The sequence below is a fragment of the Archocentrus centrarchus genome, chromosome 19, assembly GCF_007364275.1.
Source record: "Archocentrus centrarchus isolate MPI-CPG fArcCen1 chromosome 19, fArcCen1, whole genome shotgun sequence".
NCBI lineage: Eukaryota > Metazoa > Chordata > Actinopteri > Cichliformes > Cichlidae > Archocentrus > Archocentrus centrarchus.
Window position 1 is genome coordinate 28,877,706 of NC_044364.1, and position 23,379 is coordinate 28,901,084.

Sequence of the window (23,379 nt, forward strand, 5' to 3'; positions counted from 1 at the left end):
TCATTCGCTTTCCTTTTCTTCTGTGGAGGCGGTCTGCAGACACAGCACTGATATGTTTGTGAATACATAGTTTATGCATTTATATCCGCTGATGTAATATTTACAGATTGAATCCCGAATGGCTAAACACAGTTTTGTACTCACAATGACACTTCAGATAAAGAGAACAAGGCTGTTTATTCTGCTTTTAATTAACACGTCATTAACGGATGTCCTGCAACCTGCAAAGAAGGTGAAAACTTCCTAAAACAAACACATTTCCTGCTTTTAATTTTCCAAAATGAGAGAAACTCGCCCGGAAGCTCCGTGTTGATCCTAAACATTTCTCCATATTTGACACACAACGAACGAGCATTGTGTTTTTATGCATGAGGTGCTGTGTAACTTTCTGTCATCTCATGGTGCAGCTGCCCCACTTTTTGGAATCAGAGCATATTTCTATGCAACATTGGCTTACTATGGTACAAAAGAGCACTGATCCAAGCTGGAAATGTGCGGCATAAAGCCGATGCTTTTTGCCTTTTGAGACGTGTGCCGTGGGTTTCCCCACAGGTCAGGAAAATGAAAGAGGTGCGCTCTGCTAAATGAAGCGCCGCAGAGCTGCTCTAACACAGAGAACACCAGGAGAGCTGAGGGTTTGCTTCATACCAAGGACATTTCTACTTTTTCTTTAAAAGATGATCCAAAGGAGTTTCTTCGCTTGCCTGTTTCTCTGCATGTGCAGTTCGGGCTCTTCGCTACGCTGCAGATGGATTAATCATAAATTCAGACAGCACAGCGAAGAAACTTTGAATCTACTCGATATGATGGTGAGTGCGCTCCTCTGCATCATGTTTACTGTCATTCTTTAGAGTCTGATCAGCTCCAGCTCCAGAAACAACGTTCAACATTTATCCTGTAAGATAAAGAGCCTACAATAATTTCAGCCTAAAGTCTTCATTAGGAAGTATCAGATATTGACTTAGACACACGTACTGCACACTTCATAACGTTGTTTGACTTTATACATCCCTGTGTGTGTGTGTGTGTGTGTGTGTGTGTGTGTGTGTGTGTGTGTGTGTGTGTGTGTGTGTGTGTGTGTGTGTGTGTGTGTGTGTGTGTGTGTGTGATGCAGATTACCAGCACTGCTGAGGATGCTGAGATAGAGGACACAGTGCACTTCCCTAATCACCTCTACCACCAGGCCTCCACAGCAACAGTGAGTCATCCTCAACGTTTCACATAAACTTTAATGGAAGAAGTCAAAGTGTTGCAGTAGAAATTCAACAAAAGCTCATCTTTACATATATTTATGTAGACTGTTGAGCTATGAAAGGCTCGTGGGCATTGTCAGCCACAGAGAGAATACGTGTATTGTCTAAGCACTCAGTACATACAGAAGCTAAAGGGAGGTGTTTCTTATCACCTCCCTGTCATGCAGGCAGTAATTCAAGGTCAAAACACAAAGAACTTAGTTTCAAACATTTGCTCCCATGGGAACAGAGACATCCTGTCTCTGGGAAAATCTTCATTATTATGTGCATGATATTGTTTTTTTTCCTGTTGCTCGGCTTTTAAACCATCTGTCTAAAAGTGTCCCGAACATATACTTGTCTGTTCTTCTTAAGTGCCTCGAGGTGACTGCTGTTGTGATTTGATGCTATATTAATAACACTGAATTATTGTTCTTCCAGGCTGAGGAGAAACTGGCTTTCACAGCTCAGATTCTGGAGGAGGTGGCTGCCCTGTTTGAGGAGGATCACAGCTCTGCATCATGGGAGGAGAGCACAGTGAGGAACTTTCTCAATATTGTGAACAAACAGGCTGAAGAGCTTCGCTCCTGTGTGAGTTCACTTTCACCGACAGCTCTCACGTTTTCATTTACCATGAATTCAATCTGTGTTCCATCAGAGTCCGGACAAATGTGAATAAGTTAAACTGCTGAAGCATAAATGTAAATATGTTTTCATTCCTTGTGTTTTATTTAGTTTGGAAGCCACAGTCACGGGACAAAGAAGAGCGAGCAGCTGTATTTCAAGACAGAAATGTATTTCAAGAGACTCTCAGATCATGTCCTAAAGAGACAGGTAAGTCTACATGATTCTCACTGTTTCTGCATTTAGATATGACATTTATCAGTGAAACAGCTCTGCTATGTTTTAATAATGATGATATTGTGGTGTCTGCAGGGTCACAGTGCTGAAGCCTGGGAGCTGATCAGGAGAGCAGCCAGAGACCATCTAATGAGAACAGAACACCTGACGTCATCTCTGCGCCCCGCCCACTAAAACCTGTGTCACATGAAGGATGTGTTTATGTATTAGCATTTTTATTTATGTCATTGTATGGAGTAGTTGGTTACATTTATTTATTTATTTGTTTATTTATTTTTTTATAATTTGTATAAAACTAAACTGAACAAATTTTTTATGTTAAAGTCAATAAATATTTTCTTATCTAACAAACTGAAATATTTTTTATTCCTGCCGCATCAATAAAGATGCTGATGTTTTTATTTTTACTGAGTAAAATCAAACATCAGAAGCATGTTCTTTGGACATTCTCTGCTTTTCACTCATTTCAGTCCAGCTTTTAAACAAGAACAACACAAACAGCACAGTGTGCAGTGCGTCCTTCAAAAGGAGGAAACTGGACAAGTGGGGGACAACAGAAGAACAGGCAGCTATAAAAAAAAACTCTGCAGGAGATTCCCATCATCTGAAAGTCACGATCTAAACAAACAGCAAGGAGCTGACGCAGGACCTGAGAGATGCATCTGACCCTGCAGGTGCTGCATTCACTGACGCCTCATCAGGAGCGGCAAGAAGCCGCTCTAAAGGAAGACAAACAGTGAGATGAGGCTGAGGCGTGCGAAACTACACACGAACATCAGTGGAGGAATGAATCCACGTGTGAAGTGTTTGGTTCAAATCACCAACAATATGAAAGGAGGCTGTCAGCAGAGAGTGTGTGCCTGGTGTTGGAGAACTTGTCCAAACTGAAGGAATTATGAAAACTGAAAAGTACTGTCAGATTTTGAAGCTCCGTGCAATAACAGCTGGAAAGCATCCGACTGTCATTTTTCAGCATGACAGTGATCCCAAACACGCTGCCAGTGCAGTAACAGCATACCTGGAGAGAAGAACACACAGGTGAACACCATCACCTCATTTATTTATACTAGCAAACCCCGCGCCACACCGGAGACACGCGGAACATATAAGCATACAGAAGTACACACACTACGATCGTTACAGTATGAGGCTATGATACATTATCTTGTGACATCATAATAATCTGACATTCTGTTCTGTACTATGACATTCCACTGTCTAAGTGTCAAATGTACAAGTACATACACGGCTGTGGGATTTGTATCAAATAGTTACATATGTCATATAGATGTTGGCACTCACAGCGCTCCAGGCAAAAACTCATCAAGATCGGTCCAGTCGTCTTGGAAGAAATGGGAACTCTACAAACATACAAACATATGCTGTGATCATTATGATTGTGCTGGAAGATGGCAAACAAGTTCAGTTATTTATTGAAACGTACAAACATGAATGGAAATATAAGACATATATAAGACAAAAACAAGAGTTTGCACACTTCCAACAAGCTTGAAAGTCAGAATTTAGTATGACAACATTTATTCCAGGGTGTGTCCTGCCTCTCTCTCTGTGACAGCTGGGATAGGCTGCAGATATACTTTATTGGGACATTCTTTAGTCAAAATATGGTAAAAAATGAAAGTTAAAAACCACAAACATACAACAGATTGTGTAAATAAGTAGATATCATGAGGCTGAAATATGTTTTGTGGCTCTAGAGTGATGTTTTGGGTCGAGAATTGCTTTAAAATACTTTTTGTATTAAATTTGCGGACCCCCGGTCTATATAAAGGTAGAGTGAACTGGTTTGCAGTGACTCTAATCAACCACTAGATGGAGACACAAACTGAGGTATGACTGCTCACCTGTTCTACGAAAATAAATTTAATACTTAATGTCCAAAGACACTAAAACTTGATTAAACTAGTGTCTGAATCACTTTAAAAGTTTGCTGTGAGCTTTGGAAACATGGGGGGTGGGTGTGGGGACATGATTCTTCTTAATATGAAAATTAAAATAAACTCATTATGAACAACATTTATATCATTAACATATGACAGACTTCATTTATGATGTCTCACAGTGCTCCTAAATACTCTGAAGCCTACTAGAGTATGTATTACTGTTGTCCATGCAACATTTATGACATTGAAGTATTTAACCACAGCATATAAGGAAGTAATTAAAACTTATTTATATAGCATCTTTCTAGATAAACATCACAAAGTGCTTCACAACAATCAAAGGAAAACAGTGATACACAGTAAAACACACACAGACCACAAACCTGTACAAAGAAGTCTGAGCGGTTCTTTAAACGCTCCAACAAAGCCCGCAGATCTCAGGTGTAACGGGAGTGCATTCTGCATCATTTGTATGTAAATGAAAGAAAACAAACCTCATTTTAGGATCCCCTTCTCCAGGGTTTCTGGTTCTCACGCTGATGAAATAAAGCGAAATATCACTGATCGATTCCCATGAATGAACGTCACAGCGCAGGCGCAGAGTCACGGAGCCGCTTTCATTTTCTCTTCACAGGAGCTTTCCTTTTCTGGCGCAGATGCATACTGTGCACGCAGATCTGCACTTTTACGCGAGGATAATTATTGAGACAAAACCAATCAAGAAATTCCAACAATAGAAAATTTACCACAGATCGAAAACTCTGTAGGTGCATGCAAACAATGTCTGAGAGAACAAACACGTGACAAATCTGACTGCAAATGAAAGTAATGGAGGAAATATACAAATATGAGTCAAAGAGCAAACAATTAAATTTCTTAAAGAATAATAATTCAGGCCTGTCTGACATAATGTATGAGTTATGATTTGAATCTGTGCTTACTGCGCTGAAATGTTCAGTGGGCAGACATGCATTAATAACTAGGTTAACCCTTCTTGTCCTCCGGAAAAACCGATAATAATGCAATAAAACAAAAGCACGTTATAAGTTAAAGCAAAACGAGGAAAGAGAGAACAGAGAGCAAACGCGCATTCTCTGGATCCAAACGGGAGATTTTGAACTGGATTTATATCAGGAGGACAACATGCTCCAGTTTTCCCACTGAAGGACAATCCCCGTCTCCAGGTCAGCTGTTCTCACGGTAAAGCGCATATTCTCGATTAAACAAGGCGAAATATCACTGAGCGGTTCGTCTGAATGAGCGTCACTGCAGGCCGAACAGTCACGGAGCCGCTTTCATTTTATCCGAGTAAGAACTTCCCTTTTATGGCATAATCACAACTGTAGAAGTAAATATGAAATGTGAGTCCATTCAAAAGCGTTAATGCACTTCCAATCATTAAAGAACTTTTTACATCTACCAGCACGCTGGGAAACGCGCATAAATGTAAAATAGCTTTAAAAAATCTTTATGAATTATTGAAATTTAATCCAAGCAGCTTCCATTTAGCTAAATATGAAAAGAGGTGATATGTTTCAGTTTAAAAATATCTGAAGCGCTACTCAAAGTAATGTGTCTGTAAGACTAATGTTTCTAGGATCTGTTATTTTTATGTTTTAATATTCTATAATAATGTGTATTACTGCGTAATAATCTCTTTGAATTGTGTAACGATATTTTTAGTTTTTATATAACATGTTTTTCAAAAGTGAGATATTTCTGGGGTTTTTTTATTGAACGAAAATCTGAAATGTGTGACGTCATAACCCACCTACGCTGAGGTGAAAGCCGCAGTTGACACCTCAGAGGTGAATGTGGAGGCCACCCTAAACCCCCCCCAAAGTCATGAGATCATTGTTGTAACCTCCACTTCATTTAAAGTTTGTAATGTTCCAGAAATGCTCTGTTCAGGTTTGCATTAGCAGCTAATATTCCCATAATATTCCTATAATACTCAAAGGTTAAACATTTCAAATTAAGCATCAGTCTTGAGCTGCATTTGTTCTCCTCATTTCTAAAAATATGTAATAGCAAAAACATTATAAGTCAAAGAGAAGCAAACAATTAAATCTAAGTATTGATTTGTTACGTGTCCTTAAAGTCTCGATAATAACACTTTATTTCTAATATCAAGAGGAAAAATATTTCAGGGATATATAGAGGCTGTGATGACAAACACGATGATCAGACGTCAGTTGTGTTTGTTGTCGCGCTTTTTTAGGTATTCGGTTACATGTCTGTCCTGACTGAAGCCGTTATAATGATGTAAATTCATCTTTTATTAATGGTGATATCGCGAATCTTAAATGTGGATGATTTTGTTTAATTTAGAGACTAAATCCGAAATGTGTGGACACAGGCTCTTAGGAGGCTCATTCTATAATGCACTTGGAGGATAACAGAGCTTTTCGGTGTCCGATAAGATTTCTTTACAGCTGACGTCCATCTGAAATGTCTCATTATGCCCGCATGCTGCGGTGAAAGCCGCAGGTGTTTTCCACAGGTAGAAGATGAAAGGTGCGCTGTGCTATAAATGCGGAGCTGCAGGTCTGCTCCTTCAGAACACCAGGAGAGCTCCGAGTTTGCTCCATCAGAGGCCGTTTACAGCTTTTAAAGGATGATGTACAGGATTGTGGCTGCTTGCCTGTTCCTCGGTCTGTTCTCTGCAGGCTCCTCGCTGAGCTGCAGATGGATGGATCATAAATTCAAACAGCACAACGAAGAAACTTTGAATCTACTCGATGCCATGGTGAGTGCGCTCCTGTTACTCTTTTAATGTCTAAATTGTATTGATGTCAGTCAGTGGTTTAAACGTCGTTACTGAAACACTCGGTGTGTTTGTGTGTGTGATGCAGGCTAATAACTCCACGAACAGCACCGAGCTGGAGGACACGGTGGTCTTCCCTAATCATCTGTACCGCCAGGCGTCCAAAGCATCCGTAAGCCAAGCTCAGCTTTTACTAACACTAACTCCATTTTCTTTTGTGGGAGAGACTCATCTGAGACTGTTGTTGTTCTTCCAGGCTGAGGAGAAACTGGCTTTCACAGCTCAGATTCTGGAGGAGGTGGCTGCCCTGTTTGAGGAGGATCACAGCTCTGCATCATGGGAGGAGAGCACAGTGAGGAACCTTCTCAATATTGTGAACAAACAGGCTGAAGAGCTTCGCTCCTGTGTGAGTTCACTTTCACTGACAGCTCTCCTCACATAACTGAGAGAAATTCCCGGTAAAAATAGCTGAGGCATATCAATCTTTTTCTTCATTTAGATCGGGAGCCGCGGTCACAAGAAGAAGAACAGACAGTATTTAAAGAGGCTCTCAGATGATGTCCTAAAGAAAAAGGTAAGTTTACATCATTCTTGGTGTTTCTTACTATTTAAAGAGCTCTGCTATGTTTTAATAATGATGATATTGTGGTGTCTGCAGGGTCACAGTGCTGAAGCCTGGGAGCTGATCAGGAAGGAAACCAAAGCCCATCTAATGAGAGCGGAACAGCTGACGTCATCTCTGCGCCCCGCCCACTAAAACCTGTCTGTCACGTGAAGGATGTGTTCATGTATTTATTTTTTAATCTATTTATGTCCTCGTTTTTATGACCTGCTCAGATCAGTGATTATTTCTCAGTGTTGATCAACAAATATATTTTTATTACTTATAAAGTTGTATTAAACTATACTGAACATATTATTTTTATTTTAAATGTTGAAGTCAATAATTAATTTACAACAAGAATGTCTTTGTTTATTTGCTTGTTTGTTTTTTTCGTTCTTTATTTAATAGAGTATTTATTGATCAGCTGGATCACTCTTTATTTTCAGTGTTGACCAACATGTTTAGGTTTAGGTTATTAATTTTGCTTTAAGTAAATTATATATTTTTCATTATTTATACTTTTTTAAATACTGTGATTCTTACTTTGACATTTCTTTGATGCTTCAATAAAAACAGAATATTTATTCTTGCAAATTGAAATGTTTATTGTTTTGCTTCCTTTTCCATCAAGCACATTTGCACAGGTGCAGCATGTTTGGCTCTGATTGGTAGCTCACAGTCCCTCCTGCTCTGAAAACGCAGACAGCAGAAAGGAGCCGAGTCTGTTTATTCTCTTAATGATCAAAGTTTCTCCTGTGCAGCATTTAGCCAGGACCTGCTTTTACCTTCAGATCTGACTTCAGATTTTGTTTTGCATCGATTCAACAAGGTGCTGGAAACATTACTCAGACTTTTTGTCCATTTTTACAAAATAGCATCAAACGTGTCGGCTGCACATCCACGATGGCACCAACAACCATGTCAGGCTCAGAGGCACTAAAATCACCACAAAGCTGCACATGTGTTTTGAAATCAATGTTAAGTCTACATTAATCTGTGGCCTAGATAATCCACGAGACAAATACATCTACATGCAATACATACTTTAATAAATACTGTGCTTATTACTGATTATTACTTATAATATTGTTCTTCAGGCTGACGAGCTTCACTCCTGTGTAAGTTAACTGTACTTAACACTTTGGTCCTGAGTCGTTGGTAATGTGAATACATTACAGCTGAAATATGTCAAGTATATTTTTCAATTCCTGTTTCTTTTGTTATGAATTCAGATTATGAACCACACACAGAGAGCAGCTAATGAGAGCAGAACACCTGGCTTCATCTCTGCGCCCCGCCCACTAAAACCCGTCTGTCACATGACGGATGCATTCATTTATTAGCATTTTGTTTTCATTCATTGTACTTGGTTACATTTATTTATTGATTTGTGAATATTTTTTGTTATTTTTTATGTTAAAGTCAACAAAGTTTTTCTTATTGACAAAGTGAAATAGGTCGACAATGTTTTTGTTTTTATTTTTACTGAGTAAAATCAAACATCAGAAACATGTTAATATTTCTGCTCAGATTTATAAAGAAATACCTGTTTGTATCTTTGGACACTTTGTTACAAGCAGGCTGTCACAACACACACACACACACACACACACACACCCATACAACACACACACATACACACACACACACAACAAACACACATACACACACACACACACACACACACACACACCCATACAACACACACACACAACACACACACACATACACACACACACAGATACACACACACACACACACACACACACACTCACACACACACACCCATACAAAACACACACACACACACACACACACACACACACACACACACACACACACACACACAGTGTTGCCAGCAGAACAAAGGGCCCATTTTAAGTTGTACCTTTAGGCACTCTGCTACCAGTGACTCCGCCCCCTTCCTCACCTGATCTGAACCCTGTTGAGAACTCGTGGACCCTTAAACAGGACATTGATGGTGAAGGACAACAGCTCACCTCTGAACAGTGTCTGGGAGGCTGCGGTTGTTGCTGCGATTCAATCATCAGCTCATCCTTTTGTTCCCAGTAAAATATAGAGAAATGACTTGTATGTAGTTCTGTATCATTATATTTTCAGCAGTTCACTTTAGGTTTAATTATGATATTTTGGGACTTACTGATAAAACCTGAATGGAACAGTGCTGACCTGTTGCATCTTTATGCTGCAGCTCACCTGCTCAGATCTCTTTGACTAGTTTAAAGATCCAAAGTGTTGCTCACAGATCTTAAACACAGACATGATTCATTTAACATTAAATTTATTGATTTTAGACTTTAATATTTTGGCTGAATTTGTTTTAATTGCAGCACTTTGGTCGTCATGTGCTTCCTGTAAACGTGCTTCACAATTAGACTAAAATTAAAATGGATGTAAAAAGGTTGAATTTCTTTTTGTGCTCAAATGAACTTTTGTAAGTTTGGAAGTTTGAAAATGTAAGACCATGTTGCACCTGAAGGTTGTGTGTTCAGACGCTGATGATGAGAAATTATTTTGAGAATAATTACAACAGAAATCTGATCAGAGGAACTTATAAGATCCTCTTCTTTAAAAGGAAATTCTTCGTCCCTCTGATTCATGAAAAAGTCCTAAAAACAAACATTTCTGGATTCAGGAAGAGTTTCTCCTTTAATTCTATAGCATGAAATACACAATATTCAATTTTGATCAGTGCAGTTTGAAAAATGTAGAAACATCTTCATTTACATTAAACAGTAAAAATAAACATCACTCAAACAATATTAAAGATACAAACAAGCAATAAACATATAAATAGCTGAATGAATAAATAAACAAAAGAATAAATGAACAATTCAAAGACTGACTGCAGACAATATGAAAGGAATCATTAAAATATTCACGAATAATTTTGACTTAAATAACTATGAAGATTAAAAAGATATAAAAATCTTTCTCAACAATAAAAACATAAATATTCTAATAAATAAACACATGATTTAATTTAAGCAGCTAAAACCTAAAATGAAATAAATAAAAATGCTAATAAATGAAAACATCCTTCACGTGACAGACAGGTTTTTAGTGGGCGGAGCACAGAGATGACGTCAGCTGTTCCGCTCTCATTAGATGGTCTTTGGTTTCCTTCCTGATCAGCTCCCAGGCTTCAGCACTGTGACCCTGCAGACACCACAATATGAACGTAATCAATATTTTAAAAAAATACGCAAATAGTTATGACCCAAATAATTCAATCTAAACCTAGAAAAATGTGGACTTACCATTTGCTTTAGGACGTGATGTGAGAGCCTCTTAAAATACATGCGCAGCTTTGTGTTCTTCTTCTTGTGGCTCCCAATCTAAATTCAGTGCATGAAAAACAGCATTTTGAGCATGTGCCGTGTAAAATATGATATTTGAACATAACAGAAATCCTGAGTCCGAGCTGTCAGTGAAAGTGAACTCACACAGGAGCGAAGCTCTTCAGCCTGTTTGTTCACAATATTGAGAAAGTTCCTCACTGTGCTCTCCTCCCATGATGCAGAGCTGTGATCCTCCTCAAACAGGGCAGCCACCTCCTCAAGAATCTGAGCTGATAAAGCCAGTTTCTCCTCAGCCTGGAAGAACAACAACAGTCTCAGATGGCTTCATGGACACTTTGCCACCACTGCTCCAATAAGAGCAGGTTTCTCTTTGAAAACATTGTTTTTAAGAAGTAAAAGCTGAGGTTGACTTACTGATGAGTTTGATGCCTGGTGGTACAGGTGATTAGGGAAGGCCACAGCGTCCTTCACTTCAGTGGTCTTAGTGGAGCTATCAGCCTGCATCACACACACAAACACAGAGTGTTTAACAAACAGCCCAAATTTAAATAAGTATTAAACCAAACAACTGTTTAAGTAATCAGACAATAAATGTTTAGACATTAGAGCAGTAACAGGAGCGCACTCACCATGGCATCAAGCAGATTCAAAGTTTCTTCGTTGTGCTGTTTGAATTTATGATCCATCCATCTGCAGCTCAGCGAGGAGCCTGCAGAGAACAGACCGAGGAACAGAGAGGCAAAGAAAATCTTGTTGATCATTTTTAAAAACGGCCTTTATGGAGCAAACTCGGAGCTCTCCTGGTGTTCTGATGGAGCAGACCTGCAGCTCCGCATTTATAGCACAGCGCACTTTTCATTTTCTAATACCTGGAAATCCCGCAGGCGAACAGCGGATTTCACCTCATCCTGCAGAGAGGCTGCAATATTGGACATTTCACATTTCCATTATGCATCTAAATGAAAGATTGTATCAAACATTTGATGACAGACGGTCTTTTTTTAAGCCATCACCCTTGATAAAGATTTATTTGCATCATTAGAAGGACTCCTACAGAAACTATAATAAATATCTCAGACATAAATAAATAAAACATGACAACAAACACAAATCACGGCCGATCATTTATTTATAATAACAGCTTCTATTTAGATCACTGGAATAGTTTTCCTTTGATAGTAAACAATTAAGGATATTTTCGCTGCTTTGAGGAAAAGTCTAGAAAATTACAGCATTAAAATTAATTAATGGCGACTTTATTTAAATCTGTGTAACTCATAATGAATTAGAATATTCCGCTTTACATATGTACGAAATTCACTCCATTTGCCTTGATTTGTGTGTGTGTGTGTGTGTGTGTGTGTGTGTGTGTGTGTGTGTGTGTGTGTGTGTGTGTGTACGCTGAACAATGTGGTATGTTTTGTGTTGTTGGTGCTGCTTCTGTGTAAATAATAATCCGCCTTCAGTAATAGTCCAGGTCTAATTGCACAGTAGCCATATGCGCCATAAAAGGGAAGTTTTTATAACGAGAAAACAAAAGCGGCTTCGTGATTGCGCGGCTGCGCTGTCACTCTATTTCACAGGAACTGGTCGGTGATATTTCACCTGGTTTTATGGCGAACACGTGGAACATGTGGGAACATCGTAACCTTTACGGAAAGAGGGGTTCTCCTTGAGACCTTAATGGAAAGATTGACGTTGATGCTGCCCCTCTCTCTCTGCTGCGGTTTGAATCCTGCGCTGTCACAAAGTCACAGTTACAGATATATCTGACAGCTCAGGTGCACTGTAAGACCGAATAGTAATAGTTTGATAAAGAAAATGAGTTGCAACTACTTAAAAACCTGTTATAAGTTCATACACCTTTATTTTTCTGAGTAGTTTGAACCAATTTCTTTTTTAAGTTATCAGTACTTGATTATATTGATTAGTTTCAGACATAGCCCTCAAATAATTAGAGTTGTCCCTGACGTCACCTACGTGCCTACGTACGTACGTCCGCCTTCTGTTTCTTGATGAGGTACTGGAAACCTACGCCATCTTGTAATCCTCGCTTCTCGTCCAAATTCATGGTCGTTACAGAACTTGTAAAACGTTCATATCCAAACAGAAATCAAGTCATATTGGCTACAGGAGGTGTTTTTACTGCATTGCCTTTGACGCTGGCTAGAGGACGTCGTGCTGTGGCATGTTACAGACTTTTGAATTGGAGCAGCTAACGGTCTGCACTTCGCTAGCTGCATTTACCGCCATTGCAGCAATTTTGTCTTTGGGAGCGCTTTTGTGGTAAGTTTTATTTTATCTGAAAACCATATTTCTCCGTTGTAGCATGAATCTTCATTGTCATAAATGTACGATTGTAGCAGGCATTTAAGAAATGTGATACGAGTCATTTTTTTTTCGCGTCGCGTTGTAGAAAATAGGTTCTAGTATATGATCTTGGTGTCTTTACCCCAGTGTCTTCTGCATGCCTGCATTACAGGAAAGCCCTGCGCATAATTTTCCAATCTTTTACTATTTTAAAATGGGTTTTCCGAAGCCATTTCTGGAGTACTAAACTGACTTGCAGATTATAAACTGCCTTTTGGATTCAGTGTTTAGTCAGAGCGTGCACTGCTGAGCTTTTTCACACTTAAAACATTTATGGACATGGTCTTTGGCTGACCCTTTTGCTCACTGATATAACTTGAAACCCATGTTCCTTCTCTGGAATTATACATAACTGGGGCATCATAATTGTACGCACAGAATGATACATAAAAATTATTTTAAAATTCCATAGTTGATCTCCTGAACTATCAAACTGTTCATTTTGCCTGGTTTATTTTAGGTTAACGTTATTAAGGGTGAATCCATAAATATATTTGCCAAATAGGTTTATTCCTCTTTATTTTATTCTTAACTTCAGTTTTCCTTATCCCTGTTTTAGTTTTTTTTTAGTTTGTGACTTTTTGTCCTTTTGGGGTTTCTATTACATGCTATTAGCAAATGTTTAAAAAGTGGTTGTTAGAGCACCTGCATTTGTAGTGTTTGAATGATAACTGATTAGGCCAAATGTGTCATTGATACTTCCAAGTGCTGGAAATAACACACAGTTGCTTCTTTCTCTGTTTTCAGGCTGAAGCTGAAACTCCTTGCTGATGTACCAAGATTTCATTTTGGTATGTTGATTGCTAAAAATCACAAAGCATTGATAGAACTTTCACAGTTACTTTAGTATAGAACACCAGTAAACATAAACTCATTCAATGGCCTTGAAGTGCAAACTTTGTGACCTTATCTTTGAAAAACAGCTAAATGTGCTTGAACACTATCGGTTACATCATAACAATGTTTCCTCAGTCAGTCGTTTGCCATGTCCATATGATTACTGTATCTGTACATTTCAGTCACTGAATGCTTTGAAAATTCATATAACACGAATACATTCTCAGAAAGTTGTGCGAAGTAGAGATCAAAGTGCCGCATTCCTTTGCCCTCTTTGTGGATTCAGCCAACCATTCAATGATAAAAATCTTCTCAGTCACTTAAGGACACACCTAAAACAGAATGAGACAGTGGATTGTCCATTTAAACATTGTTACTACCGTACTAATGTGTATTCTTCCTTCAATACTCATAGGAGTAGGTGTCATTCTGATGGTGATATTTCAGACTTTAAGTGTGAAATTATCCTTGAAGAAACTGTTAGCCATCCTTTACAGCATAATGTTGAATGTGAGGATGCTGGTCCATCAAACTATGACTATGAACTTGGAAGTCCTTCTTCTAATCCTCCTGATTCCACACATGACACACGGGAACTGCAAGTTCAGTTAAAAAACAACTTGGCTTCCCTCTTCTTAAAAATGTATAGTGTTCTTCATGTGACAGAGACAGCCATACAGAACATTATAGATGACTTGTTACAGATATTTTCACTGTCCAAACCTCTTGTGAGAGACTCAATTAACAACATTCTGCACCAGCATAGTCAGTCAGTGAGCGAAGTCGTACTGAATGAGTTGGTGGAAGCTGTCATGAACACCAATGTTTTTGTTAATGCAGCTACAGCAGGTGCAGAGTTATCCACTGCTAAGCGGAGAAAAACCTTTGTGAAGAGTCATTACCCTCTAGTCATGCCTGTACAGTACACTCTAGATTCTAGTGGTCCCACAGTAGTATATGTCCCAGTTTTACAGATGCTCCAGTCTCTGTTCCAAAACACTGATATTCTTGATAAAATCAAAGAAGCTAGACAATCACCATCTGGAGTGTACATGTCTTGTGAGGATGGGACATATTTCAAAGAAAACCTGTTTCTGTCAGCAGCAGGAGAGTTGAGGTTTTCACTGATTTTGTATGTGGATGACATTGAGCTAGCCAACCCTTTAGGCACAGCTAGAAAGATCCACAAACTTACTGCAGTTTATTGGTTACTTGCCAATCTACCAAGTCAGTACAGGTCCAGCCTACATGTTATACAACTAGCTCTGCTGTGCAAAGTTTCTGACCTGCAGAAGCATGGTTATGAAAGTGTTCTTTCCCCTTTGATGAAAGATTTGCAAACTCTGGAGCAGGAGGGTATCTTCATTGAAACCCTTGGTGAATGCATCAAGGGTTCTGTGCTCTATGTCGTAGCTGATAATTTGGCTGCTCATGGTCTTGCTGGCTTTGTCCAGTCTTTCAGAACACATAATTTTTGCAGATTCTGTTGTTGCACTGCAGATCAGATGCAGACCACAGAAGTTTCTGAAGGCAAATTCACTATGAGAACAATGGAGTCTCATGATCTTCTTGTGGAAAAAACCGTACAAGGAGATAAATTAAACCATGTTGGTGTTAGAAGTGATTGTCCTCTCAGAAAAGCACTGCAGCACTTTCATCCCATTACTGGTTTCCCACCAGATATACTGCATGATCTTTTTGAAGGGATTGTGCCTGTGGAGTTGGCGCTGTGCATTGGTGAAATGATTCGACGAAAGTATTTTTCTTTGGAATATCTAAATACAAAAATTCGCACATTTCCATACCAGCACTCAGACAGACTTGACAGACCCCAACCAATCCCCCAAAATTTTGCAGCTAAGCTAAGCATTGGGGGAAATGGCCATGAAAATTCCACCTTGTTGAGATTAATACCACTTATGGTGGGAGGTAAAATCCCTGAGCAGGATGAAGTATGGGCTACATTGATGGATCTCAGAGAAGTTGTGCAGCTTGTGTTGTCTCCATCTTTCACAGAAGAATCTATTCAGTACCTGCAAACCAAAATAAGGGAGCATAGACAAGGCCTTAAAACTGTGTTTCCTGATTTTAGGCTCAAACCCAAGCATCATTATGTTGAGCACTACCCTGAGCTAATAAAGCGCTTCGGTCCTCTGATTCACTTATGGACCATGAGATTTGAGGGGAAACATCGTTTTTTCAAGGGAGTGATCCAGGATACAAAGAATTTCAGGAATGTTTTGAAAACACTTGCAACCAGGCATCAGCATATGATGGCTTATCACCTCAATGCACCCTTGTTTTTCAAACCCCAAGCACAAGCTTCAAGTGTCACCTGTGTCCAAGTTGCAACTTTGCCCCAAGTAGCACAAGATTTCATCAAGACAAAGACAGACAGCCAAAACATATATACCACAAACAGGGTGTCCTTAAATGGAACAGAGTATGCAAATGGAATGTTTGTCTCTGCAGGCCAGACTGGAGGGCTTCCAACATTCAGCAGAATTGAACATATCCTGCTTGCAAATGATTGTATTTTCTTTTTTTGCAGGAATTACGAATGCTGGTATATTGAGCATTTGAGGTCATTTGAGCTGACATTAACAGACAGCTTTTCGGTGTTTCAGCTGTCGGAACTAAATGATACAGTAAGTCTGACAGCATATACTGTTGATGGACATCTGTTGTTGACACAAAAAAGATTTATTTTGATCAGACACTGGTAGGATTAGTATTGCTTTCAGAATAAGTCACATGCAGCCATGAAAAAAAAATATTAAAACTTAATTACTCTTCTTTATTTTCCTTTGTCTATTTATAGGGAATGGCTGCTCAAGCCCTACTGCTTCATGTTCATGTCTCAGCGGACATTGTGAGAAAACTGACTTTAATCTCACGCCCAGAATCAGTAGATGAGCTAAAGGACATTATAAAAGAGAGGTTAAACCTTGACTGTGACTTTAGCTTATTATATGAAGACCCAGACTTTGACAGGCAGCTCTGTTCACTTGTAGATATTGAGGAGCTTCCACAGAAAGCTGTTGTAAAAGTTGTGAGACCAGAGAATGATGATAGTTCAGTTGCGTCAGATGACCCAATAATACTACCCCATGCCATGACTCCAGACAGGGTTGAAAGATGGCCTCAGGATTTCCCTATTCCTACTTTTTCCTATGAGGTAGAACTTCTACTTGGTGAGGGGGATATTGCCTATGAGCGAACAGGAAAGGTTCTCAAGTTGTCTAGGGGACAAAAGCATGACATTCTTGAAACTCTTGCAGCTAAAATGCATGGTTTTAAAGCATACCCCAGTGATCGGGAAGTATCAATGGTAGCCGAAGCTCTCATCACCAAACATCCTTGTCTAAAGGAGCCTGGATCACAGACGGGTTGGTATGGATGGAAAAATAGCCTGAAGTTTAAGATGGGTAACTTTCGTGCTAAGTTGAGTCGGGCTGGTTTTCAAGAGATAGCTGTGAATTCGGGAAAGAGAAGTAGAAATGACCCAGACAAACAGTCACCACACACTAACATAAAAAGACCTAAAAGGGCAGAAGTTAATTTTCTGCCAAATTTCCCAAGGGGTGAAGATGCTGTTAGCCTTGACCAGCTAAGACTACAGATGGTGGATGAAGTCAAGAAAAGTGAAAAGAATCACAGCCTGCTGACAAAGCTAATGCACACCACCTTTGCCCTGCGACGCAAAGAGATAATCAGTGATGAAATACCAGTAGCAGAGATCCTGGATCGCTGGCCTGCTCTGAAAATGGAGTCCCAGGTAAGAATGTTTCCTTAAATAATATTTATAACGAGATTTATATTGTATTCGTTTCTGTTAAGTGGTCTGTATGAATTAATACAAATTATACTTTGGTAGTGTAAGGATTTGTTTGTATTTTGCAAAGATTTGTAGACTAATTGAAACTTGTAAATTTATCCTTTGTGTTCAGATCTGTGCAGAGTTTCACAGGATTACAAACCTCAACCTGAAGAACCACTTCTATGCTGTGTTGGACCAACATATCCCCCGCCTCCAGAGCTTATTCAGAAAGAAAGCTGCTCGCACAGGGAAAGTGTCTGATGTTCTGTCTCAGCTCTTCAGAACCTATGATCTCCAGGTTAGTGTTTTTTCTTTTTCGTTGTTTTGAGGTTTATTAAGTTTTACCTATTTTATTATTTTATATACCATTCTTGACTAGGTAAACTGATGAATTAAAAAAAATGTTCTCATGATGCAGGAACAAGCTGATATCCATGTTCGACGCGCTGTTGTGCTTCACGCCCTTCCTCCCTATTTGCACGAAGACACCTCCACCTTCATCAAAACTTGGGATGTAAGTTTTGGACAAAGTTGTCAACAATATCCTTGTATTAACCTTGTTCATATTTTCCAAAACATAACACTTTGAAAGTGTGAGAAGAAGTATTGCCAGCCTTTGGATCGGTCTACAACATTGTCCATATAACATCATGGAAACACCAGTTATTTTCTATAATTTCCTAGCCCAACCATAGATCACTGTACAGTTTACCTTGCTTAAAATTAGACCTTCCATGGATTTTAGTTATTACTATGAAAATGTATGATTTTGCTGAAACTTTGGTGTGTTTTGGCTTGTTTGTTTGCTTTATTTCTGAGCTAAGTATAATCCAGAAATGTAATTTGTATAGATGAGGCTAAGAGGAATAGAAATGATCTAACGTGTAGGGATTTTTTTTTTTTTTTCCTTTTCTTTTGTAGATGACGCACTCCGACGAACCAGATATTAGGGAAGTGCCACTTGGACTCCTCTTAATCAGAGCCAATTCCATTGATGCAACATTCTTCTCCCCCGAGAAGATCGCAGTTTTGATTGAGGGTAACATAATCATTGATTTCCCCACCCTGGCTGATGCATTTGTAGTATTATTTGCATCTAAACTACCCAAAATGTTTGGCTAACACATTTGACTTTATTCAGAAAGTCTTGATGGGTCTGGAGGATGGGAAGTTGAAGCCTAAAGTGCTAAGTCTAAAAAATGACCTGTTGGCAGCAGAATAATGTCCAGGGTCCCAACACAACCCTGAAGTGCCTGTTAAAGCAAGTACTTCAATTTATCATTTTTCAGTCTGGATAAGTTAAAAAAAAATGAATAGAGAAAATATTGTTTACACACTCCACGTTGTACTTCATTACGTAACTGACATAAGGCACTGAAGTTTTATAAAAGAGTTTTATGTATTTCTAAAGTTTCTAAAGTATTTTTCTATGTAAAGTTTTATTCCTGTTGGTGACAGCATGGTTATGTTCTACATGTTTAACAGTAATCCTTTGCTGTTTTTGTAGAACCACTGGATTAGCATATTAAAAAGGTTCCCAGTAATATTTCAGTGTATTAGCTTTACTGTAATTTAATTCAAATTTCCCATCTGATGTTGCAGGATTTGATCTAAGATTTTTCTTTTTAAATCATTTGTTTATCCACTCAAAATACTGTTGTAATACTGAGGACATTCTTTATTGCTTATATTGTAAGCTTGTGCGTAAAGTGGATGTTTTAGAATTTTTTTTCTAATAACATTTCTTTGGCTTTGCCAGAGGGATTTTTTTTTTAAAGAAAATTAATGCAAGGGAATTTAATTTGTCATTTATTACTGTTGCCCATCAAGAATTGTCAATTGTGAAAGAGGATTTCAGCCCTTTCCCCCTGTGGCACTTTGTGTTTTTGGTTGTCTGGTTGTTAAGACATTTTGTTAGACAAGCTATGTTGTAAAGTTACTTAATAAATTTGTAACTGAAATTTATATTGCCTCATGTTTTTAAATGTGTAATTTTTTTTTTTTTTTTTTTTTTTTGCATTTTTCTTCAGAAATCCAATTTAAAAGACAGATCTGATATTTAAAAACTGAGTCCCATAAACTTAAAATGGTTAACATTTGAAAACTAAATATTATTTCATAAAAGTAGTTAGAAAATTTAAGCATTTTATGCTTGATTAAGATTTGTACTTGAAACTCAAAATAACAAGTAGATAGTACCAAATCACAAATGTGCATTTCACATGAAAACATTTAGCAGTGTTACTTAAAAATATTTATTCAGAGCTACTACATATTGTGTGTTTATTTAACTTTTATTTTTGAGTCTTGGTTACTTAAAATATTTTATGTAATCAGTTTCACCAAAAATTTTGAGTAGAATTAACTTATTGGGTTTTACAGTGTGGAGGCAGGATTCATCCAGAGGAAAACTGCTCAGTGTGTGTTTGTTTTGTTGCATCAGCTGAACTGATACAGGAGCTTTTTGTGAAGTGTGGGGATGACCGTGTTTTGATTCAGAGCTGCAGTTTTGTTTATTTTGCTGGTTTCTGATTTTTAATAATCCAAGAAAACAAAATAAAAACATGTTGAAAAGAGCAACAAGCCTCACGGAGCCTTATGTCCATTACTTCGATTTTCAGTATTGAAAAAATGGGGAAAGAGATCATTTTTAACTTTGTTTAATGTGTGTTTATTTTCTCTCTCTCGCTCTTTTTTTTTTTTTTAACTCAATATATGAGTGACGGGAGTCACCGTGTAACCATAAGAAGAGGACAGAAGGAAAACCGGTCTGCACTGTTATGTTATGTTATACCAGCTGGCTGCGTATCTCTACTTTCCTCTTATTATAAGTCAGCATCCAGAACACAGTCAGCTGTGGAAACTCGCCCTTTAAATCCCTCAGAGGGAGAGAGAGCGCTGTGCATTGCAGCGGAGACGTCACTTCCGTGAAGACAGAAGTAAAGCAAAACTATAATCATGCCAGAATGAATGAATGAACTTCCTGTCACCGTGTTCTTACTTATTTAAAGAGGTCACATATTTGATGATGCGCACAACAATGATACGTTACAAATACTGCGACTGCTGCTTTCAGTGTCCTTGAATGAGCCCGTTACAAATAATCACACCTGTGTTTACAAGTGCAGCAGAAGAGCGAGCTTTTTAATGACAGACAGTCTGATGTAGGCCATAAGAAATGATGCAACAAACTTACCTGCTCATTCATACCTGCGCTCTTTCGTCATCCTTCACTTTCACACTGCAGTGTAAACAGCAGAGTAAAGGTGCGTCAGTGACGTGGCGCTCACGCGCAGTCGCTTTCCTTTTCTTCTGTGGAGGCGGTCTGCAGACACAGCACTGATATGTTTGTGTATATTTTCTTATTGACAGACTCAAATATTTTTTATTCCTGCAGCATCAATAAAGATGCTGATGTTTTTATTTTTACTGTCAAAACTGAAGGAATTATGAAAACTGAAAAGTACTGTCAGATTTTGAAGCTCCGTGCAATAACAGCTGGAAAGCATCCGACTGTCATTTTTCAGCATGACAGTGATCCCAAACACGCTGCCAGTGCAGTAACAGCATACCTGGACAGAAGAACACACAGGTGAACACCATCACCTCATTTATTTATACTAGCAAACCCCGCGCCACACCGGAGACACGCGGAACATATAAGCATACAGAAGTACACACACTACGATCATTACAGTATGAGGCTATGATACATTATCTTGTGACATCATAATAATCTGACATTCTGTTCTGTACTATGACATTCCACTGTCTAAGTGTCAAATGTACAAATACATACATGGCTGTGGGATTTGTATCAAATATTTACATATGTATTTACATATATGGAGAAACAGGTAAACTGTAACTGTAATTTCAAGCTTCATTCAGGATGTAAAGAGCTGGTTGTCTAATGCTGGACATTCATATGAACAGTCCAATGATAACCGTGCTGCTGAAAATCAAAGTAATGTTTCTGATGATGTCCAGCCAGAGGATAGCGTTTCTAATCCCACATGTTCAATAAGACTTTCTAAATCTAGCTCTCAAATATCTAAAACATCATCCACCACCTTTGCCAAAATTAAAGCACAAGCTAAAAAGGCAGCATTAATGGAGCACATGGCCGCCTTAAACAGTAAACATCTTCTAGAGGCAAAAGAGGAAAAACTAAGACTGGAAAATGAGCAGTTAAGGAAAGAAAAGGAACAACTGGCCTTAGAAACTGAATTAAAGGAGATTCATGCAAAGCTTAAGGTTCTGAAGCTAAGCTCCAAATGCAGCTCTAAAATTTCAGATGGCATGTATTCATATGTTGAAAGGGCAGAATTACAAAAGAAATTTGGACTAAATCCATATGCTGACCAGTTTGAACATATCTTAATCTCCACTAGACTGTCAAGCTGTCACTGTCAAGCCAAAACATCCTGAAATAATACAGCTACCAGTTGCAGACGCTCCGCAAAACTGGACAACAATAACACAAATGACACATGATGCTCCTAGTGTAGAACAGCAATCCCATCCCACTCAGGACACTTTGAGAATCATGCAATGTCAAAATGAGATCACTGCTTTGTTAGTCCAGCAAACTGCAGCATCTACTTTGCCCATGAGGAATATTCCTGTGTTTGACAGTGACCCTCTGCAGTTCAAATCTTTTCCGAGAGCTTTTGAAAATTGTGTGGAGGATAAAACTAACAACTTTAGTGACTGCTTGTATTTCTTGGAACAATACACAAGGGGGCAGCCTAGAGATCTGGCTAGAAGTTGTCAGCATCTTCCCCCCGGAGAAGGATACCAGAGAGCAAAATCACTCCTTACTGAACACTTTGGCAGCGAACATAAAATCTCTTCTGCTTATATGGATAAAATCTGCAACTGGCCCTCAATTAAACCTGAGGATGTAAACGCACTGCAATCATTTTCTTTGTTCCTTCGAGGTTGTTCCAATCTAGTGCAGCACGTCAAGTACATGAAGGAGTTGGATATGCCAGCAAACCTCAGGACCATCGTGATGAAACTCCCTTACAAGCTGCGAGATAATTGGAGAGATGTTGCATGTGACATTCATGACCAGACTGGAAGCAGAGCAGTGTTCATTGATGTGGTAAACTTTATTGAAAAACAGGCCAAAATTGTTTCAGACCCACTGTATGGCAACATCCAGGCTACATCTTCATCTGGCCAAGCACAAGCATCCACTCACTCACAGCAGAGGCGAAAAGGAGGTGCCTTTGCAACCAGCGTCACTGCAATAAAGAATGGAGTTAAAGACAATAACAGGAGAAACTTTGCTCCTCGTCAAAGTAACCAGACTCAGTGTTTGTTTTGCCACCACGCCAACCATACTCTGGATAAATGCACACAGTTCCAGTCAAGGACCTGTCTGTCCTGCATGTTGAAAGGGAGGATACAACAGCATCCGTCAAGGAGACAAGTGGAACTGTGAGTACCCCTGCTTTACTGGAACATCAGCAAACATGTGGCCATATAGGGGCTGGTGAGGAGGACAGTGCTGTCTTTTCCATTGTTGCGGTGAAGGTGAAAAGCCAGAAGAGTAACAGGACAGTGCATACGTACGCTTTTCTGGACCCTGGGAGTTCAGGTACATTCTGCACTGCTAGTTTGGCAAAAAGGTTGGGAATAACAGGCAAACCA

At 38.9% G+C, this 23,379-nt stretch overlaps 4 protein-coding genes across 5 annotated transcripts; 3 read left to right on the top strand and 1 right to left on the bottom strand.

The window, feature by feature from the left end:
• Positions 1-677: 677 nt before the first annotated feature.
• Positions 678-2,267, top strand: LOC115798262 (interferon a3-like). Its single transcript, XM_030755048.1, has 5 exons — positions 678-809; positions 1,115-1,198; positions 1,674-1,823; positions 1,968-2,066; positions 2,169-2,267. The coding sequence occupies exons 1-5, from the start codon at positions 678-680 to the stop codon at positions 2,265-2,267; spliced, it is 564 nt and encodes a 187-aa protein (XP_030610908.1).
• Positions 2,268-6,599: 4,332 nt separating this feature from the next.
• On the top strand, positions 6,600-7,521 carry LOC115798263 (interferon a3-like). The gene is made up of 5 exons (XM_030755049.1): positions 6,600-6,746; positions 6,853-6,936; positions 7,021-7,170; positions 7,264-7,338; positions 7,423-7,521. The coding sequence occupies exons 1-5, from the start codon at positions 6,615-6,617 to the stop codon at positions 7,519-7,521; spliced, it is 540 nt and encodes a 179-aa protein (XP_030610909.1). The 5' UTR covers positions 6,600-6,614.
• A 2,913-nt stretch (positions 7,522-10,434) lies between these two features.
• On the bottom strand, positions 10,435-11,467 carry LOC115798605 (interferon a3-like). The gene is made up of 5 exons (XM_030755507.1): positions 11,321-11,467; positions 11,106-11,189; positions 10,836-10,985; positions 10,650-10,727; positions 10,435-10,548 (listed from the first exon to the last, which is right to left on the bottom strand). The coding sequence occupies exons 1-5, from the start codon at positions 11,450-11,452 to the stop codon at positions 10,450-10,452; spliced, it is 543 nt and encodes a 180-aa protein (XP_030611367.1). The 5' UTR covers positions 11,453-11,467; the 3' UTR covers positions 10,435-10,449.
• Positions 11,468-12,723: 1,256 nt separating this feature from the next.
• Positions 12,724-19,636, top strand: LOC115798619 (sterile alpha motif domain-containing protein 3-like). 2 transcript variants are annotated; one of them, XM_030755523.1, is made up of 7 exons: positions 12,724-12,977; positions 13,809-13,852; positions 16,450-16,546; positions 16,720-17,676; positions 17,849-18,016; positions 18,137-18,232; positions 18,640-19,636. In XM_030755523.1, the coding sequence occupies exons 4-7, from the start codon at positions 16,723-16,725 to the stop codon at positions 18,838-18,840; spliced, it is 1,419 nt and encodes a 472-aa protein (XP_030611383.1). In that variant the 5' UTR covers positions 12,724-12,977; positions 13,809-13,852; positions 16,450-16,546; positions 16,720-16,722; the 3' UTR covers positions 18,841-19,636. The 2 variants fall into 2 exon arrangements, with proteins under 2 accessions (XP_030611383.1, XP_030611382.1); XM_030755522.1 differs by lacking the exons at positions 12,724-12,977; positions 13,809-13,852 and having other exon boundaries at positions 16,153-16,546.
• The last annotated feature ends 3,743 nt before the right edge of the window (positions 19,637-23,379 follow it).

Coding starts and splice junctions, on each gene's coding strand:
- LOC115798263 (XM_030755049.1), top strand. CDS start 6,615: ATGATGTACAGGATTGTGGCTGCTTGCCTGTTCCTCGGTCTGTTCTCT. Junction 6,747..6,852: donor TGAATCTACTCGATGCCATG/GTGAGTGCGCTC, acceptor TGTGTGATGCAG/GCTAATAACTCCACGAACAG. Junction 7,339..7,422: donor ATGATGTCCTAAAGAAAAAG/GTAAGTTTACAT, acceptor TGGTGTCTGCAG/GGTCACAGTGCTGAAGCCTG.
- LOC115798619 (XM_030755522.1), top strand. CDS start 16,169: ATGATGGCTTATCACCTCAATGCACCCTTGTTTTTCAAACCCCAAGCA. Junction 16,547..16,719: donor TGTCGGAACTAAATGATACA/GTAAGTCTGACA, acceptor GTCTATTTATAG/GGAATGGCTGCTCAAGCCCT. Junction 18,017..18,136: donor TCAGAACCTATGATCTCCAG/GTTAGTGTTTTT, acceptor CTCATGATGCAG/GAACAAGCTGATATCCATGT.
- LOC115798605 (XM_030755507.1), bottom strand. CDS start 11,452: ATGATCAACAAGATTTTCTTTGCCTCTCTGTTCCTCGGTCTGTTCTCT. Junction 10,728..10,835: donor CTGAAGAGCTTCGCTCCTGT/GTGAGTTCACTT, acceptor CACTGAATTTAG/ATTGGGAGCCACAAGAAGAA. Junction 10,549..10,649: donor ATCACGTCCTAAAGCAAATG/GTAAGTCCACAT, acceptor TGGTGTCTGCAG/GGTCACAGTGCTGAAGCCTG.
- LOC115798262 (XM_030755048.1), top strand. CDS start 678: ATGATCCAAAGGAGTTTCTTCGCTTGCCTGTTTCTCTGCATGTGCAGT. Junction 810..1,114: donor TGAATCTACTCGATATGATG/GTGAGTGCGCTC, acceptor TGTGTGATGCAG/ATTACCAGCACTGCTGAGGA. Junction 1,199..1,673: donor ACCAGGCCTCCACAGCAACA/GTGAGTCATCCT, acceptor TTGTTCTTCCAG/GCTGAGGAGAAACTGGCTTT.